The sequence below is a fragment of the Ricinus communis genome, chromosome 6 (genome assembly GCF_019578655.1).
Source record: "Ricinus communis isolate WT05 ecotype wild-type chromosome 6, ASM1957865v1, whole genome shotgun sequence".
NCBI lineage: Eukaryota > Viridiplantae > Streptophyta > Magnoliopsida > Malpighiales > Euphorbiaceae > Ricinus > Ricinus communis.
Genome location: NC_063261.1, coordinates 24,398,701 through 24,416,340, shown reverse-complemented (window position 1 = coordinate 24,416,340; position 17,640 = coordinate 24,398,701). Strand labels below are relative to the sequence as shown.

The 17,640-nt window shown below is 33.4% G+C and overlaps 2 protein-coding genes across 5 annotated transcripts; one reads left to right on the top strand and one right to left on the bottom strand.

The window, feature by feature from the left end:
* The first annotated feature begins 200 nt into the window (after window positions 1–200).
* On the top strand, window positions 201–4,987 carry LOC8263592 (mRNA cap guanine-N7 methyltransferase 2). Of its 4 annotated transcripts, none has more exons than XR_007216456.1 (11): window positions 203–391; window positions 505–583; window positions 683–777; window positions 1,348–1,419; window positions 1,551–1,660; window positions 2,537–2,659; window positions 2,752–2,844; window positions 3,647–3,715; window positions 3,863–3,956; window positions 4,056–4,153; window positions 4,346–4,468. XR_007216456.1 is itself a non-coding variant. In XM_015728228.3 (11 exons), the coding sequence occupies exons 1-11, from the start codon at window positions 278–280 to the stop codon at window positions 4,661–4,663; spliced, it is 1,260 nt and encodes a 419-aa protein (XP_015583714.1). In that variant the 5' UTR covers window positions 228–277; the 3' UTR covers window positions 4,664–4,987. The 4 variants fall into 4 exon arrangements, 3 of the variants coding, with proteins under 3 accessions (XP_015583717.1, XP_015583716.1, XP_015583714.1); XM_015728228.3 differs by having other exon boundaries at window positions 228–391; window positions 3,863–3,951; window positions 4,346–4,987; XM_015728231.3 differs by lacking the exon at window positions 4,346–4,468 and having other exon boundaries at window positions 201–391; window positions 3,877–3,956.
* A 2,334-nt stretch (window positions 4,988–7,321) lies between these two features.
* LOC8263597 (pyruvate kinase 1, cytosolic) lies at window positions 7,322–17,545 on the bottom strand. The gene is made up of 16 exons (XM_048375898.1): window positions 17,321–17,545; window positions 16,801–16,897; window positions 16,216–16,313; window positions 15,536–15,691; window positions 14,741–14,818; window positions 13,272–13,403; window positions 12,056–12,136; window positions 11,831–11,902; window positions 11,636–11,725; window positions 10,624–10,768; window positions 10,296–10,384; window positions 10,079–10,174; window positions 9,917–9,984; window positions 9,603–9,702; window positions 8,875–8,934; window positions 7,322–8,085 (listed from the first exon to the last, which is right to left on the bottom strand). Exons 1-16 carry the CDS (start codon window positions 17,390–17,392, stop codon window positions 7,933–7,935), a joined length of 1,587 nt encoding a protein of 528 aa, XP_048231855.1. The 5' UTR covers window positions 17,393–17,545; the 3' UTR covers window positions 7,322–7,932.
* Window positions 17,546–17,640: the final 95 nt, after the last annotated feature.

Sequence of the window (17,640 nt, the reverse complement as noted above, 5' to 3'; positions counted from 1 at the left end):
AAGGTTTTCATATCCACCCAATTTTTAGCACTCACCATTCAACATTAACCAAAATATCCGTGTCATTCCATAGTATTGAGTTACTTTTAAAATTAATTCCACAAGTAATGAAAATAAATGTGATTAACAAAGTTAAATAAATAAATAAATAAGAGTATATTTTAGACTTCGAACCCGAACCAAATCTGACCCGACCTGACTGTATTTTGCCTAGTAGAAAATAGAAAAGGCAAAGAAATGAATTAACAAAATCAGAAACTTTGAAAGTGAGTTAAGAATGTCGATAAGCAACAACTCGTTTCCCATTCCAAGGACTGAGTCGACTCACCATCGTCTCTACGAGTTTGCAAAATCAGCCCTTATCAAGATATTTGTCCACCCTTATGTCACTGTCTCTGCTCTATCTCTCAACAGCGTTAAATTTGCATTCATTTTTAAGTTTATATACATGTTTATGGTTACATATGAATTATTCTTTTCGTTTTTTCTTTTGGGTATGAGAAGGTATGTGATTTGTATTGTGGTGGAGTAGTGGACGCTGAGAAATGGGATATTGCTCAAATTGGTCATTACGTTGGAATTGGTATTCTAATTTTAAGTTCTTTTGTTCTTTTTCTTTCTCTGTTGGTTTGGTTTAGTTTAATAGAGTGATTGAGATAATTGGTTTATGTTGTTTTTATAGATGTATCATCGTCTGGAGTAAGTGAGCTTAGAGAAGCATGGGAGAGTCAAAGGAAAAATTACACTGCCGAATTCTTTGAGGCTGATCCTTGCTCTGTGAGCTTCTTTCTTTGCACTTTCTATAATTTGTTTATGGAATGTGGTTTTCTTTCTTATATAGAAAAAAAAGTAATGGCTTTCAATTTGATGTGGTGATCATGGTAAATGTTTTGATGTTTAACTTGTGAAGAGTGGCATGTTCATGAGATGCTCTATATGCTTCCCTGTAGTTATAATGTTTGTATAATAACTATGTATAGTTGAAATGATGAAGTATGCATATGTATTAGGACTACCAAATGAGCTCCATTTATAGAATACGTTGGTGATCGTCTCTGAGAGACTATTCCAATAGCACCATAGATTATCTGTAATCTTCTACTTGGTGAATGAGAAACTATTGCTTGAAACGAAGAAGTAATTAGAAAGGAGATATATAAGTTTTACTGGTCAGATTTCTTGCTCAAATTTAGGGTGCTTCTTAATTTCATGTTTTCACTAGCTCTTTAAGTGCCTTTTTTTTTCTGCTTTCTAATCATGTTAACATCTGATGCTTCAACATATAGTTTTGATTGTTTTAAGTTTAGCCTACAGTTTTTTAACTTGACATTACATTTGATTTGACAGGAAATTTTCGAAAAGCAGCTGCAGGAGAAGGCCAACCAAGCTGATCTTGTCTGCTGCTTGCAGAATTTGCAGGTTCTAAACATATTTTTCTAGCTTATCTTCTGAGTGGTTCAGTTTCCTTGGGGGAAAACATGATGAATTCGATGTGCTTATTTTCAAATTTTCTATTTTAGAGTGTTTAAATGCAGTAATTATATTTGCAGTTGTGTTTTGAAACTGAGGAAAGCGCAAGGAAACTTCTACATAATGTGTCATCTTTGCTTAAACCAGGGGGTTATTTTTTCGGTATTACTCCTGACTCATCTACAATATGGTATGAATGTTGATCATCAAAGGCATGGCTTTGGATTTACTTTTGTCTCTCTTGTTACTTACTATATAACTCTGCTTTTACATCAGAACCTCGGGTTGTTCCTTTCAGAAATTGGTTTCAAAGTAGTTCATTGATATTCTATTTTGATGTATTTACTTGAATACTTGGTTCAGTTATTTTTACCAGGTACTGATTGGATTTTAAATATGTTGCTGAACGATTATCATGCATCACACCATTGCATGATACATATTAAGGATAATATGGATCTCTGGCTATATAAAGAAGGTGTACTAAAAATTGGCCTTTACTTCTCGACTTCAATGTCTATCCCTTTTTCTTCCTCTAGGTCTCTCTTTGATGTACATACAAAAACTACTTTTAAAACTACCAGTAACTGTTTGCTGTCCTTCTAGTCTTGCTTGATATGGGAGCGAGGAGGTGAACTTTCAGGAGGTCCATAATACTGATATGTCTAAGGAAATGTTAATTTGTTTCTTTTCTTTGAGATCAAGGTTCATGCAGGAATTGATGTTCTCTATATCAGTTACCTTACTGGTTAGCAATGAATAATCAACTTACATAGGTGAGGCATCAAATAGTTTAATGTTGACATGTTCCATACAGTGGGAACAGCCATTTCCTGGTCTGTCAACAGCAAGTTCTAATAGTTAAATTAAAATAAAATACAAAGATTTCTTTTTGTGATTATGTATGATTTCTTGGTAAAATTATTTCCAATGTTTCAATGTTTGTTCTAAACTTTTCTGCAACTGAACTGCATTTTCATTTCTGATTCTTGTCATTAGTATCTATGAGATTTTTCCCGAGGAAAATACAACTGTTGATGGTGTTCTAACATCAATGGCTGTGCAGGGCAAAGTACCAGAAGAATGTTGAAGCATACCACAACAGAAGCAGCAGCATGAAGCCAAATATAGTTCCCAATTGCATCCGGTCAGAGAGCTACATGATCACCTTTGAAGTTGAGGAGGAGAAGTACATAATCTTTTAATATATTTGTTGCATCTGCTTGTTTCCTTTTAGGTAATTTTATTCACATTTGATTTGTATTTCCTTGTATAATTTAGGTTTCCTCTATTTGGAAAGAAATACCAGTTAAAGTTTGCTCATGACATCTCTGCTGAAACCCATTGTTTGGTTCATTTTCCAAGCTTGATCAGGTTCGTGTCCCTCTTATTATTTGATTAACATTCCTTATGTATTGTTTTTACATTATTTAATGCAGTATTCATTGCTTCCTGAATTTCTTATGTTTTTATTTTGTTGATTGATAAAAATTTCAAAGATTTACTTCTTTCTCAAAGAGTTATATTTTAAAATTCAGGTTATAGTAGCATATGGTAAATTTAAGGTTCTGAATTCTAAATAGTGCTTGTGATCGCTACCAGTCATGGAGGACTAGAAAGGGTTATCGTGTAAGTTTTGCAGTGTATCCATGGGGCTACAGAAAGTTTCTTTTTCTCATTTGGGCGCTATTAATTGCACCTGATGCTTATATTTGCTAGGATTTGGCTGAAGTGCTATAAAACTAGTGATTTCAATGAATGTTGGTCATCTTTTTCTTTTGTCCTCTTAAGTGTTTTCCTAATCTCACAAGCAAGGATAAATATAACTAATAAATATCAACAAAATGATACAAGAGCAGATCTGAAAGAAAAAATAAAGCAGGGGATTACAGTGCAACTGCAATTTGTAAGGGTTATAATCGTTATTAATGGTAAAAAAGGACCATTATGGTGTTATTGTTGGAGTGACATTATGTAATCTCTTGCAACGTAAAAAATATGTGAACCTTTTCCTTTTCTTTTTTTAAAAAAAAAAAAAATTATTTTTCTTTCAGAAGTTATGGTTGAAACATGCAGAGAAGGTTACTCTTTATAAGAAATGTTGTATATCTGAAATCATTAATATATGTTTTGCATGTTAACCTTATGACTATGTAATGTCTGCATGTGCAATTAGGTTGGCTCGAGAAGCTGGTCTGGAGTACGTGGAGATTCAGAATTTGACAGAGTTCTATGACGATAACAGGTACTTGATAGCGGATTCCTTTTCATTCTTATAATACTCGGGGAAATGTGCCGAGAAGTTCAACTGAAGCTTCTTTATTTTTTCGTTTGCTCTTTTTCTCTTATTGGAATGACAAATACTGATGTCAACTCTTGATATGCTCTAAAGAATGCATTTCGCAGGCATGCTAATGAATGCTGGTCCAAACCTAGTGGATCCTAGAGGAAGACTTCTTCCCCGGTCCTTTGATGTGTTAGGTTAGGTTTGTTCTTACCTTCTGTTCTTTTAACATTCTAATTTAATTGCCAACTTAAGCATTTTGTTCACATGTTCTCACTCTTTCTGGCATTTCCTATTGTAGGTCTATATACTACTTTTATATTTCAGAAGCCGGACCCAGATTTTGCCCCACCTCTTACAACCCCATTATTGCAGGATGATGCTTACAATCATGATGAGGCAAGTGTCTCTGGTGTTACCACAATCAGGCTATAATGATATATCATTGCATGCTATGCTGCATGATCTTCTCATGGCCATTCAATTAAGTCAAATCCTTGAGCTCTCTCGATAGTTAAATCCTTTTATTTTTACCTCCTCAAATTATGGCTCCTTTCTGTGATTTTCTTGGGATTGCTTTTGATGTTGCAGAGAGAATGGCAACCAATTGGATGGAGAGACAAGGAAAATACTTCAGAGCCGCCACCTCCTGGACTGGGCAAGATAAGTGAACAGAAGGGGATACCGCCACCTCCTGGACTGGTGAAGATAAGTGAACAGAAAGGGATACCGCCGCCATTGGGACTGGGCAAGATAAGCGAACAGAAGGGGATACCGCCACCTCTGGGATTGGGGAAGATGAGCGAACAGAAGGGGATACCGCCACCTCTGGGATTGGGGAAGATAAGTGAACAGAAGGGAATATTAGGTCCTGGTCCAGCGGATTTGCGATTCTCAGAGGCACTTTGACCTAATTTGATGTTTGGGATCAAGCAAAGAGGAGTTGTACAATAGGAGAGAGAGCACTATAGAAGAGGTTTATGGTAGCAGATGTTTGGATCAATATTAGGCATGTAGTTTAGGTAGTTTTTGGTGATCATATGTCATCAGCTCAGTAGAGAAATGTTACATATTGCACACATCACAAAACTAGAGAGGCTTCAAGCTTAATGCAGCTTAATGTTTTGGTTTCTTAGTAGTAGTAGTAGTACTAGGCGAAGCTGGCCCTGCCTGCACAATTGAAACTTTCAAAATCCAATTTTTAAGTGTAATTCTATGTGGTGGCTTAAATTATGCCTTGTTAGTTGTTAGATTATAGTTGGGATTTTGATGTTTGATTTTGGTCGTATGCATGTTTGTCTAGGAAAATTGTGAACTTCTGTTTTGTGTTTGCTTACTGAGAAATTAGAAAGAAAAGAAAAAGAGAGAAAATAAGTTTAAAAAGAGAGAAATTTGAAATGATGCAAAAGGGGGAAGAATAGAGAAGGCAGAGAACGTGCGGCGCTGACATATGGTTGCTTGTTTAGCCAACAGTCAAATCCCAGAAAATAAGCTTTTGAAGTATTATAAATGCTGAAATTCTGAAGCAAAAAAAGGCAAAGAATTACTAACCCAGATCTCAATCCTTACATTGATATTGACAGTCTCCCCCGTTGAAGGTTGAAAATCATATGCTTCCTTTTCAGATCATAGGTTGAAAAAATCAATTCTTGTTTGCTATTTCTTCGCACTTCTCATCTTAGGGAGCATCTCCAGTGAAGCTTGCATGAATGTAGTAATATTTGCATCTTCATCAAACATTAGGCTCCTTGAGTTTCTCCTTAATAGTATTGAAATTTAAATCTGATAAATATATTTTAGTCATGCCAATTAAGGCTGAGCATGGATCGGTCCAATTCAGTTATCTATAAATTACCAGTATTATAGCAAACCTCGGTTATTTTAAAATTGAAGATACTAGTATCGTACCAAAAACAAAAGGGTCCAATATCGTATTATACCAATTTTACGGTTAAATACGACTCAGTTCGATGCTATTTTCGGTTCTAAAAAATTTAAAAAACATAACTTTAATCTCATCTTTAATCAAATATATTTAGAGAAAATATGATTACCAACCTAAAAAAAGTAGCATGAAAATCTGAATTAGAATTGCAATCACATTCTTGAACAATATGTTTTGCAATTCAGTTACTTGCAAATATAATAATTCATTCAATATTCAAACAAACCATTAAAATATATGTTACTACTAGCATAAAAATGTTTTGCAGATGGCAATCATTAATATAAATAAATTTATAAATTTTATGTAGCACTAAAATATATGTCCAAAATTAGCAAAGAAATGTTATTACCTCTCATCAAAATTAGCACTCCACATTTAATCTTGGCATAAGGGACTCATCAATCTCAGGATCTTGAATAATTTTTACAATAAAAGTAAAAAAATTACGTCAATAAAACTTAACAACATCAACAATAAAAAAACATATGTAAGAAGTAAAGAAATGTTACCTGACTCTATGCTTTCAATATCCTCTATTGATTCTTCTAGTTGGATAGGTTTATTTGAACTTTTAAGCCAATCTTGACAACAAATGAGGACCTCCGCTATTATAGGAAGTAAAAAACTTCTATATTGATCTAGAGTTCGTCCTCCAATAATAAATGCAGATTCAGAAGCCACTATTGAAGCTTGGATAGCTAATACATCGAGTACAACCTTGGACAAGATATGATACCTTATTCAATTCACCTTCCACTATGCTAAGATATCGAAATCAATGGTGAATTTTTCTGCAAATTCTTCGAAGTACCTATCTAACTCAAATATTTTAGACAAATTCTGCTGCACTTCTTCCTCTAAAAAGAACTCATCAATCTCTTTTTTTGTTTTCATATCACTTGGCCCACTATCATATGCAGATTTCTTTGAGCTCCCTACAACCTCACCCATATATAATTGATCCTCAATTATCTTGTATTTATCCACCATCAACTCTAAAGCTATTTTCACCATTTTTCCTAAATTTTTTGTCTCATCTTCACCAAAATAAATGGTATACTTAGCTTTCAAGTACTTTAAATATAGTATTATAGTATGTATACTAGATTATTAGTATCAGTATATTATGTGACATATTAATATATATAACTTATATTTTTTATAGAGTATAAAATATATTATAATATTATAGTTATTTTTAATATGTATTATTTTTTTTATTTCGATAACAATTGCTTGAATTATATAAATGATAAATATAAAATAAGTTTTTTATAAAGTATAAAATATTTTACAATATTATAGTTACTTTTAATATATATTATTTATATAATATAAATAATTATTAATAAATATATGTAAAAAATTCGATTCTACGGTTTGATCCGAATCAGTACAAGACAGATCGATTCTGGTACGATTTTTACTAAAAAATCAGTACCATACCGTAATAGTAAAAAAATTTATATCGGTTCAATTCGATTATAAAAACTTTCGCTTATTTCGGTTCTAGTATTTTTCAGTACGGTTATTCAGTTCGAGCAGAAATCACCGAGATTCATGCTCGGCCCTAATGCCAATAGTTAATGAAAAATGTTTAGAGGAGACATGCCCGAAGATTAGTACTCGTGAATTTATTTCTTCTATATCCTCCTTTTAGAACAATCTGAAAGATGATTATTACAAAGAGCTGAGAGCGACCAGCTGATTGAAACTTACAGAAACCCAGTATTCTGAAATTGACAATAGTAGTATGAGAAATAACCCACTTGAAATCTCTATCACAATACAGAGTGGGTGGGATTAGAGCTGAAATAGAGATGAGGAATGGCTTCTTGTCCCATCCATGGCCACTTCATATGCTGAGAGCAAAACTACATCCCATCCCCTGCAAGGGATTTTGAACCTTTGTCTACTATACTGACAAATATGCTACCTTATTAGTTTAAGCCTTTTAGCCATTGATACAACAAGCTGAATTTAGTGATTTATCGATTCCTTGGAGCATAATTTGCACTTTGTACATGTGCTTCTTTTTCTTTTTTCTTTTTTTTTTTTTTTTTTTTTTGTTCTTTTACTAAGATGTTTAATAAACATGAAGAACATAGTCCAAAACTCAATTAAGTAATGCACAACAAAAACTTGGTGTGCTTCCTCCTGTAGAATGTCCATATTTGGCCTATTTTGTACTGTACCAGTAAAGTAGTAGCCAAAATGAAGACTATTTGCTTTAATCTTCAAGCTCAAGGATCTTCACCACAGATGAATCGCCAACCTTCTGGAAAACAACAACTCGATCATGTGGCTTAATAACACCAATTGCCTTGCCATGGTCCAAAGCAACCTTTAAAACAGATTCATTTGTTGCATTTGTTGATTCAGCCTGTAAAAACAAGTCATTTCCATTCCTTAATTAACTTCATCATTCTCGGGGTTGAATGTAAATGTAAGAAAAATAATAAACACTAACTAAAGGAGTGTAGAATACCAATGATTGATATGCCAGAGCATGTTGAGCCATTAATAAATGGAGGTCTAGATATTCAACTAGGCACAAAATCAGCAAAAATCATACAGTTTCACTCATCTCATTTTTATACACTCTTGCTATTGCCCTATAATAGGTAAGTATTTTGCAATAGCAAAATACACTTGTATTCCCCTGTAATTCAATCAAAACTAGCCCTATCTTTTTCGTCATGCAATAGGACTTCAAGTTATAATTCAACTGTCAAAAGGACTGGGAACTAAATAATTCCTAGAATCCCCCACCCAGTGACTTGAACGAGAATTCTAAAGTTGGAGATCCAAGACTCAAATCCTGTAGAGAAATCGGGGGATTTTGCTGGATGAGACAGAGCAACCCTTCAAAATGGAGCTCAAGGCCCAAAGAATCTATCACCAGATTCAAGTATCTGGATAAACACATAAATATTACCGTTTTGAATAAACAATGAAATTTAACCAGGATATCCAACATCAAAGTTGTATAATCAATTCAGAATTTAAAAGAGGTAGGTGATGCTGAGGTGTTACTTGTGGAAAGAAGAATTGCATAAATGATAGATCTCATCACCAAAAATCAGTCCATGCATCTTGTGCTCATTCTAAATGTTAAGGTTTATTATAGTGGGGATTAGAAGAAAAGGAATTCACAAAAAAAAATACTTACTGGATGTCGAGGATCTGCGAGCATGGGAAAGAGTCCTCTGACAATGAGCGACTGCCTTGCCTGCCACAAAATAATAATGGGGGGATAAGAATAATGAGCTTCAAATTTGATTATGGAAAGACAAGAAAATAGATCTGAAACTGTGAAAGATTTCAAAAGAATTAGTATTGAAAACAAACTACATTCACACTATAAATAAAAATAGGATACTCATAAAATCTGCCCAAGTAATTAAGATCACTTCTAAGTTAGGAAACATACAAAGTTCCCATCTTCCAACTTAGAAAATTGATTCTCTTCATTTACAGATGATAGTTCCATAAACAACCTCCCGTCAAAAAATTGCTTCACTTGATTTGCAGTTTAAAGTTTCAAAAATGAGCAAGACGACCAACTGAATCAAACTAAACAGTTACAACCAGAAAGTGCAATCATTAAGAAATCCTATTCACTTAGTCTACATTCAATATATTTAGCACAACCCTATATATATATATATATATATATATGTTCCTTATTCAAGCGTTGTCAAAATGCCTTGAAGAAAACCTGGACTATTAGGTTTTGCAATAACTAATAAAATTAATTGCCCTAAACAGCACTGAACAAAAGAAATTAGTCAAACTGGATACAGCATTGATAAAAGAAGAATAATAACGATTAAGAAAAACCAAATTACATAAACACACCAAATGACTTGCTGCAGGAAAGATTGTATTCAACCATACCTCAAAAGCACCAGTAAACGTCCAGCGTAATTGATTTGTCTTAAGCCGCGGGATAACAACAGATATCACAGGCATTATTGGTCTGTACTTTGCAATCAACCTGCATTAATACAAAAGATCTAAGATTCTAATAAAGCTCCACAATTATTTTGTTTTTTAATTATTTTCTTCTCTGAAATAATATCTTTCAGTCATCTAAACTTGATTCCAGACAAATTAAAGATAGAATTCCTAGCCATTTGCATTTAACATGATTAGACAAAAAAAAATATAACGAGAACTTTATAGTAAAGATTATTGCATAAACAGAAAACCTTGCAGCTCTTCCTGTTGAAGTGAAGCAGATCATGACAGAGGCCTTCACCTTGATAGCTGCACGTACCTAGTTTACCAAAAATGAGACAAGATATATATATGATTTAGTGTAAGAAATAATATATCAGGATAGAGAGCAAAGTGTAAAACTAAGAGAGTACCGCAGAGGAAGCAATAGATTCTAAATGGGTCATAGGTTCTCCAACATATTTGACAGCCTTTTTGAAATAAGCATCTTGATTACAAACCTTCTCTGCCTGCAGATGGAAATTTAATTCCATGATAAGTTTAAAATTAGGAGAAAGAAAAGGTGGTGGTGCCTGCTCATCTCTATCTACCACAGGAGATTTAATCCAAGTAAAGCAATAGAAGGATCACCTCAGCACAAATTCGTCCAACAATAGAAATGGTCTCAACAGGGTATAATCCCCGCAGGGTCTCTGCACCTAGAAGAATTGCATCACTACCTGGAGAAATAGAAAAATGGAACTATGATATATCATATTACTATGTTCATGACAACATCCAATAAGAGTTGCATCTGATTGGGAAAGGACAAAGATATGCAACACTAAGATGTTCATTAGCAATATATCATCTCTTTTTATGTCAGAAGATGGGAAAGTACAGTACCCAAAACAGCATAATATGATAGGTGCACTAGAAGTTACAGATTATGTCACAGCAACAGACTACTGAAATTTACCATCCAATACAGCATTGGCAACATCAGTTGCTTCAGCGCGAGTAGGTCTCAAATTGTCTGTCATACTGTCCACAACACGAGTAACCACAGCAGGCTTTCCAGCCATGTTGCATTTGTAAACAGCAGATTTTTGAAATAGAAACACCTGCAGAGTCCACATGAGAAGATATTCTACATTCATTTTGTATGATCAATTTTTACTTTCCAAATTTTCTTTCTTAAACTGCAAAAAATCATTTGAATAAAACCAAATGTACATGAATGTCCTCTGACAGAAAATAAAAATAAAAAACCAAGGAAAAAAGGAGAGAGAGAGAACATTTTAGTGACTGCTTTTTATTATGAATATCTGCAACGATAGGCTGACATTAGAGAGCACATCATATAGTATGGATAAGTCTTCTTTTTAAAATTTCACAAGGTAGAGGTATCTCTCATTCTATTTACTGTTAAGTTTTGAAAAGGTTTCACATTTTTCCTCTTTTGGAGAGGCAGGAAAGTGGGGAAGGACAATTGAAGGAAATTTTCATATGAGACCTACCAAAATTTCTTCCCTGACTTGGCAGAGAAGAGGGCATAACCTCTAGGACAAGAACGGGATCATATAAGAAAATTGGCTGCTTGACAGAAGGCATAGCACTAACCCTCTTACAAATATTCCAACTAGTGAAGTAAATGATAAAATCATAAATATCATCATGAAACAATTTCCACTCATTTCTCATTCCTACAAATTTCCCTGCAATCCACATATAAAAAAATTATAGTTCTCTAGACTTTATTTCTTCCTATGACCCCTTATTTCATTATGCTTTTTCCAAATAATGAAAGTGTTTTACACCATTAAGGGCCCTCATGCGCCCTATGTAATTTTGGATATTTATACCTAATTTTTACATATGATATGACTGTTGTATATGTATGTCAACTTGCATATGTACTTGGATGTCCAACAGTTAATGTCTATGTAATACTAATAGACAAAGTTTGCTGCTAAGATTTGAAAGCTAACCTTCTCTGGTGGGAGATCTATGCCCAAATTTCCACGAGAAAGGATGATACCATCTGCTTCTTGTAGGATCTCATCAAAATGATTTAATCCCTACAATCATACATGATTGAGAGAATTGTAATTGGAAATTAAAGTTCAATTCAAGCATAAGTGAATACCAAAACCGCATGTCAAAGCTCAAAATTTATGACTCACCTCTATATTTTCCACTTTTGCAAAAATTTGAGTTTGACTGAGGTCCCCAAGTTTGGAAAGAAACTCTCGGGCCTGCATAACAGCATGGGCAGCCACTATCATTTTAATAAAGTAAGAACAATATTATTTATTGCCGACTCTGATAGAAAGGGCATAGAAAAGAATAATCAAGTAATAATAAGAAACAAAATACATAAGAACTCTGCCAGCAAGGAAAATCCTTACATGACGAACATCTTCAGCATGCCGGGTATATGACAGTGAAAGAAAGTCTATTTTGTTCCGAATGCCCCAAGTGCTTATCACCTAACAATAATCATTTAAATATCATGAAAACGTTTAAGAAGAAAGGAAGCACATAAATTTAAGGGAAAATCTTGTAAATAATATACATATACAAGGCACCTAGCAATTTTGATGAATCAAAATTTCTTGACCAATTTCTACCTTCTTACAATTATGAGGTTCACTCGAATATAAAATCTAATCCTAGAATTATGTCATCCCACTTCTTTTTACTATGCAAGGCTTCCATACTCTATATTTTCATTGATTTCAAACATAAGACAAATATTTTACTGAAGGAAGAAAAAGAATCAATGTAGGATATCCTGCTTGCCACAGGTATTCTTGCAACCTAAAGTATGTTTTACATAAAATAGAAAAGAATATAATGAAGCGAAGCTATCTAATCAAGCTGAAAATCAGCTGGACACACTCTTTTTGAAGCCCCTAAAGACAAAACCACAAAGAAGCCTAGAAAATAATTGTCCCACAGTTACTGCAAAGGCAAGCATTGAAGCCAGCAGCTCCAATTTCCATATTCATTAAATCCTAGAATGTCTCTGAAAAATACCCAAGTTTCATCACAAATACCAAAAAGCTGATCCTAAGTGGACCATCAAGCAGCAATATGAGTGGAATCCACTCCCCTTAAAACATGCAATATATTTACTGCAGAAAGGTGCCACATAAACTAGGACTTGCTTTCTAAGAAACTGGAAGAAGATGCAATTTAGAAATCCTAAAGCAAAATTGAAACAAAAAAAAGAGTTAGTTATTAGTCATTCAAAAGATCCCTGATATAGAAGAGCATATATGAAATTTTTTATCAATTTCGCAAGATGAAGCCTGGTTGATTTCAGAAATTTAAGTCTCTTCAGGTAACATCAAGCACAATGCGTACATGAGTAATAATTAGTAAAACATATTCTCCAGTTTGATGTGTGCAAACCCCAGGATGCACTTCTCATAACACAAGCTCCAACCCCAGCCTAGAACTACTCAACTCAGCCTCAATTCAATACTAGTCTAATCAGCCACATCAATCAATTTTATTCTTAATTAATGGAAATTAGTGACTGCTAGAAACAAACAGGTTAAGATTACCCATAGTACCAACCAAAAAAACAAGATATCTTAACTGACCAGAATCACCAACCTCCTTATCCTTATTAGTTAGTGTAGGCAGATTGATACGAATTTGAGAGACATGCAAAGTATAAAGTGGTCCGCCCAAGGTAGCAGAATTCTTAATCAGGCAAACCACATCTTCACCATTTATTTCAGTGACCTGCAGCATCAAATTTAAAATTCATGAAGAACAATTAAAAATATATTATATCTATAATAATCTCATTTGAAATTTTAAAAAACAAGACACTTCTGTTTCAAGACAAGTCCCTGGTTTGCTTATGAATGAACAAGTTTAATTAGTGATCAAACAACTAGAAAAACAGCTTTCTCAATCTAGACGAGTGACAGATGCATCTAACAAGAGAAATAGATAACTTGACATGCCCTAATAAGTTATACCTAAATGTTAGGCATAATACATCGCTAAACACTTGTATTTATACGAAATAGTCAATTAGCACCTCATACTTCACTATTTACCTATTAGACACCTCTACTTGCTAAATTGATCATATATAAACACCTGAGTGCTGACTTGGCACATATATAACTCACGGCAGACTCAAAGACTTAAAAAAAAATTAACACACTGTAATAAAGATTCAATTTAATCCTCAATTTTTTCTAAAATGTCATTTTGATCCCTCTAAATATTTTTAGTATTCCATGATTTATGTAATATTTCTTTTTAACCCCTATAATAGTTTTTGAATATTTTTATATTTTTATAAAATAACATTTTTCCCTTTAAATTTTTTTAAAATATATTTATTTAGGTGTAGAATTTTGAATAATATATGTATTTGGAGAAAACTAAATAAGATAACAAAATATTGTTTACTTATTTGTTTGCTTGTTTAATAACAAACACATTTTATTCAAATTTATACATAAATAAATAAATGATTGAAAAGTTCAAAGGGTCAAAAAGATAATTTAGAAAATATAAAATATTCAAAAAGATTATAAGGGTTAAAGAGAGACTTTACATAAATTATGGAATAATAGAAAAGTTTTAAAGGACCATTTTGTAAGAATATGAGGATTGAATTAGATTCTTGTTATAATAACGCTGACTGTGTCAGCTTTTTTTTTTTGACATTTTGAGTGTGCGTGAATTACACGCGTATCAAGTCAACACTCAGGTGTTTATATGTTATCATTTTAGCAAGTAGAAGTGTCTAATAGGTAAATCGTAAAATATGAGATGCTAGTTGACTATTTCATACAAGTACAAGTGTTTGGTGATGTATTTTGCCTAAATATTAAGACTAGCTAACGGAGAATATCAAAATTAGCAATCACTTGAAAATTCAAGTCAAACCCATAAATATTCCGTCGAAAATGGTCAAGCAACTAGCAAATCAAGTAACTCTTTTCTTATTCAAAAGAAGTATCTAATGCATCTAACAAGAGAAGCTGATGAAGAAAATGTTGAAGTTAAATATGAAGCAGGAGTTGAGAACTCAATCAAACACATACTTATTGCATTACCTCTAGCCACACAGAAGTTGTTTCACTTCCTGTAAATAGATACTGACCAATAAAAATAGTATCTCCCTTCTTCACCGCCTGAAAAATCCATATTGAACTCCAGTTATGGGGAAAATAGCTCATAGTTTACCATCACCAAATACACTTTTATAATACAACCTAAAATAAAAGTAGAAATAAAGAAGAATAGAGAACCATACAGGACGTTAATTATATGGAAAGGAAAACAGAAGCAAAAAGCCTCCTTATTAAAGATAAGTATGAGCATCTGAATTAACAAAAGAAAATTTAATAAGAATGACAGAAGAGACCCAAAAACAAAAAGAAGAAGAAGAAGCCATTCAGTATATATTTAAATCCATTAACTCAAAGGCTTGTCATTTTCTCTTATATTTTTCATAATTATGCGAAATAATATTTCTGAAAGCATTGAACTAACAATAGTTCTCTTCAAATCCAGTGGCATGCGAACCAACTGCACTGATTTTAGGCACAAAGAAAGGTGAGCAGACATCACACTATATCCTAACCGGTTTGGGAACAAAATCACATCCAAATGCAATCCCCAAGTTCCCAATAACGAATATGTAACTCTTTATGATGAAATTCGAATAAACAGTGATTCATCCAGAAACATGAAGCCATTTGTTAGTCAGCAATCCCCTGCCCCCAAAACACTGACATAGATGCACATTCAATACATTGTAACAATTGCTGAAATATTTTGAAAATGAAAACATACTGTGCGGCACAAAATTAAGTCTCAATTACATGCACAAAGTTAGAGACTAGTACCTTTGACAACCCAGTAAAATTTATTGGTAGCAGATTTGAAGTAGCTTCTTTGTCTTGATCTGATGTTAGGACAACACTAGTATCTGCCTGAAGGGAAATGGGATGCTCAGTTCTATTGACTACTTGCAATTCTGGACCCACTGTATCTAGCATGACCTGGATTAGAAAGCCAGCAGAAAAACAAATAAATAAGAAAACAAACTAAATTGACAGAAGGAAGCATAAGACAGGTAACTATATAAAAATGCAAGCCTACTCATTAAAAGAAAAGGAACAAAAAGACTCATAACCTGCTAAACTGAACCTGAAACAGTAATACAATGGACCAATAGCAAGGGTAGCATCCAAGGTAATAAATTTTCGCCAAATGCCATAACTATGTGAATACTTTCCAAGATGTACTCAAATTCTGAAAAAATTACTTCAAATACAAAATTTTAACACTAGAGATGCATTTCGTGATCTTCGGATACTTTTTAGACATAACCAGACAGATGAAAATTATTTACCAGAAAATATAAAATCCCATTTACCATGATGGTAGATGTAGAAGCTAAAACATCAAATAGGACATTGGAAGTTACAATCAGTCACACCTAAAGAATGTACTACAAGAGTTACCCCAAGTTATGATCATGTCATTTCTTAGTGTCAAAATGAAGCAATGGAAACAAGCTCACCGCACATAGCTTCTTGGTACTCTTAACAGCTGATTTCAGATTTCCCAAGGTCTCCTGGTGATATTCAGCATCACCCCATGAAAAATCAAACCGTGCCACTGAACAAGAAAAAAGTGGGGAAATGGACATCTCAGATATAAATAAGTCCAACTATGTACCTTGGACCTAATTGTACTTTGTTATTTGTTCTTCTTTAACCCATAACAAAGATTGAAGGAAAAATGGAAGAGAAACATAGCATTTGCAAAGTCTAAAATGCAGAATTATATTTAGTCACTTTCATGCTTGGAAAAGTCATAGTTGCTATAAATCAATTCTTTCATTCTTTTTTCTTTAAGAGACATATTGAAGGTATCATTTTATTTTGGAGGCATATTGAAGAAACAAAATGATAACAGAAATGACATGATTTTGGAAGAATTGAATTGTTACACGTGATTTAATAGGAAACAATGCCCAAAGAGATGTCAATTTTTGTAGAAAGATACGAGCACGTCAACTTTTGTGGAAAGATGCGAGCACGTCAACTTTTGTGGAAAGATACGAGACCCATAAGCGAAGAAAAGATGTGAAAAACAGTTATACCTGACATTCCTGCATTTAAGCAACCAGAAATTATATCAACGGATCGTGACTTTGGTCCCAATGTCCCAACTATCTTTGTCATTGCAGGAAACACCGTCTGCATTACAAGTTTATAATTGTCAGTCAACTCTAAATCAAGTAATTCTCATAATTCTGATTTACTTTGACCCTATATAACTTGCAAAAACAAATGATCCATTTCACTAAAATCTAACTATTAAAGTCCAGATTTTTTATAAATAACAATATTAATAAAAAGAAAATGCACAAACAAATCAGTAAAGAGAATCAGAAACCTAGGATACATTCAAGTTATAACGCTTTCTTTATAAAGAGATTTGTGATCCAGCAGAAAGGAAGAAAGTCAGACTTCCAACTAATCACTAAAGTTAGTACACATAAGCAAAACTTTAACACCTTGCAGTTTCTGGCATTTTCTTGGTAACCAAATATTAAAATAATTCAAAACAACAATGACGAAAGTAGCAAGAAACAAGAGAGTTAAATGGGAAAAACATACTGGTTTAGATGGCTCAAGAATTGAAGCCATCCTAATAGGTTCATCGAGAAGCAAATGATGAGAAGAATGCATTTTCGATCAATTCTCCGCGCAACAAAACAATCAAAATGAAAACCCACTGATCAAAATCGGAGCTTCTGAGTGAGAGAGAGAGAGAAAGAGAATCGGGAGTGAGCTGACAGAGATCGCGTGATTTTTTATATTAGCTTTATTATGCCATCTTTTCATATTTCGGTCGGCACATATGAGAAATGTTTATCGTAGAGGCGTCCTCATCCAATTATCATGTTTCCTCCCTAATTATTTTACTTTAATTTTAA

Excerpts from the sequence above, each read along its gene's own strand:
- LOC8263592 (XM_015728228.3), top strand. The coding sequence starts at position 278 with ATGTCGATAAGCAACAACTCGTTTCCCATTCCAAGGACTGAGTCGACT. Across the intron at positions 584-682 it reads TGGTCATTACGTTGGAATTG|ATGTATCATCGTCTGGAGTA; the intron begins GTATTCTAATTT and ends TTGTTTTTATAG. Across the intron at positions 2,660-2,751 it reads TTTGAAGTTGAGGAGGAGAA|GTTTCCTCTATTTGGAAAGA; the intron begins GTACATAATCTT and ends TGTATAATTTAG.
- LOC8263597 (XM_048375898.1), bottom strand. The coding sequence starts at position 17,392 with ATGCATTCTTCTCATCATTTGCTTCTCGATGAACCTATTAGGATGGCT. Across the intron at positions 12,137-13,271 it reads TAACTAATAAGGATAAGGAG|GTGATAAGCACTTGGGGCAT; the intron begins GTTGGTGATTCT and ends GATTATTGTTAG. Across the intron at positions 9,985-10,078 it reads AATCTATTGCTTCCTCTGCG|GTACGTGCAGCTATCAAGGT; the intron begins GTACTCTCTTAG and ends TTGGTAAACTAG.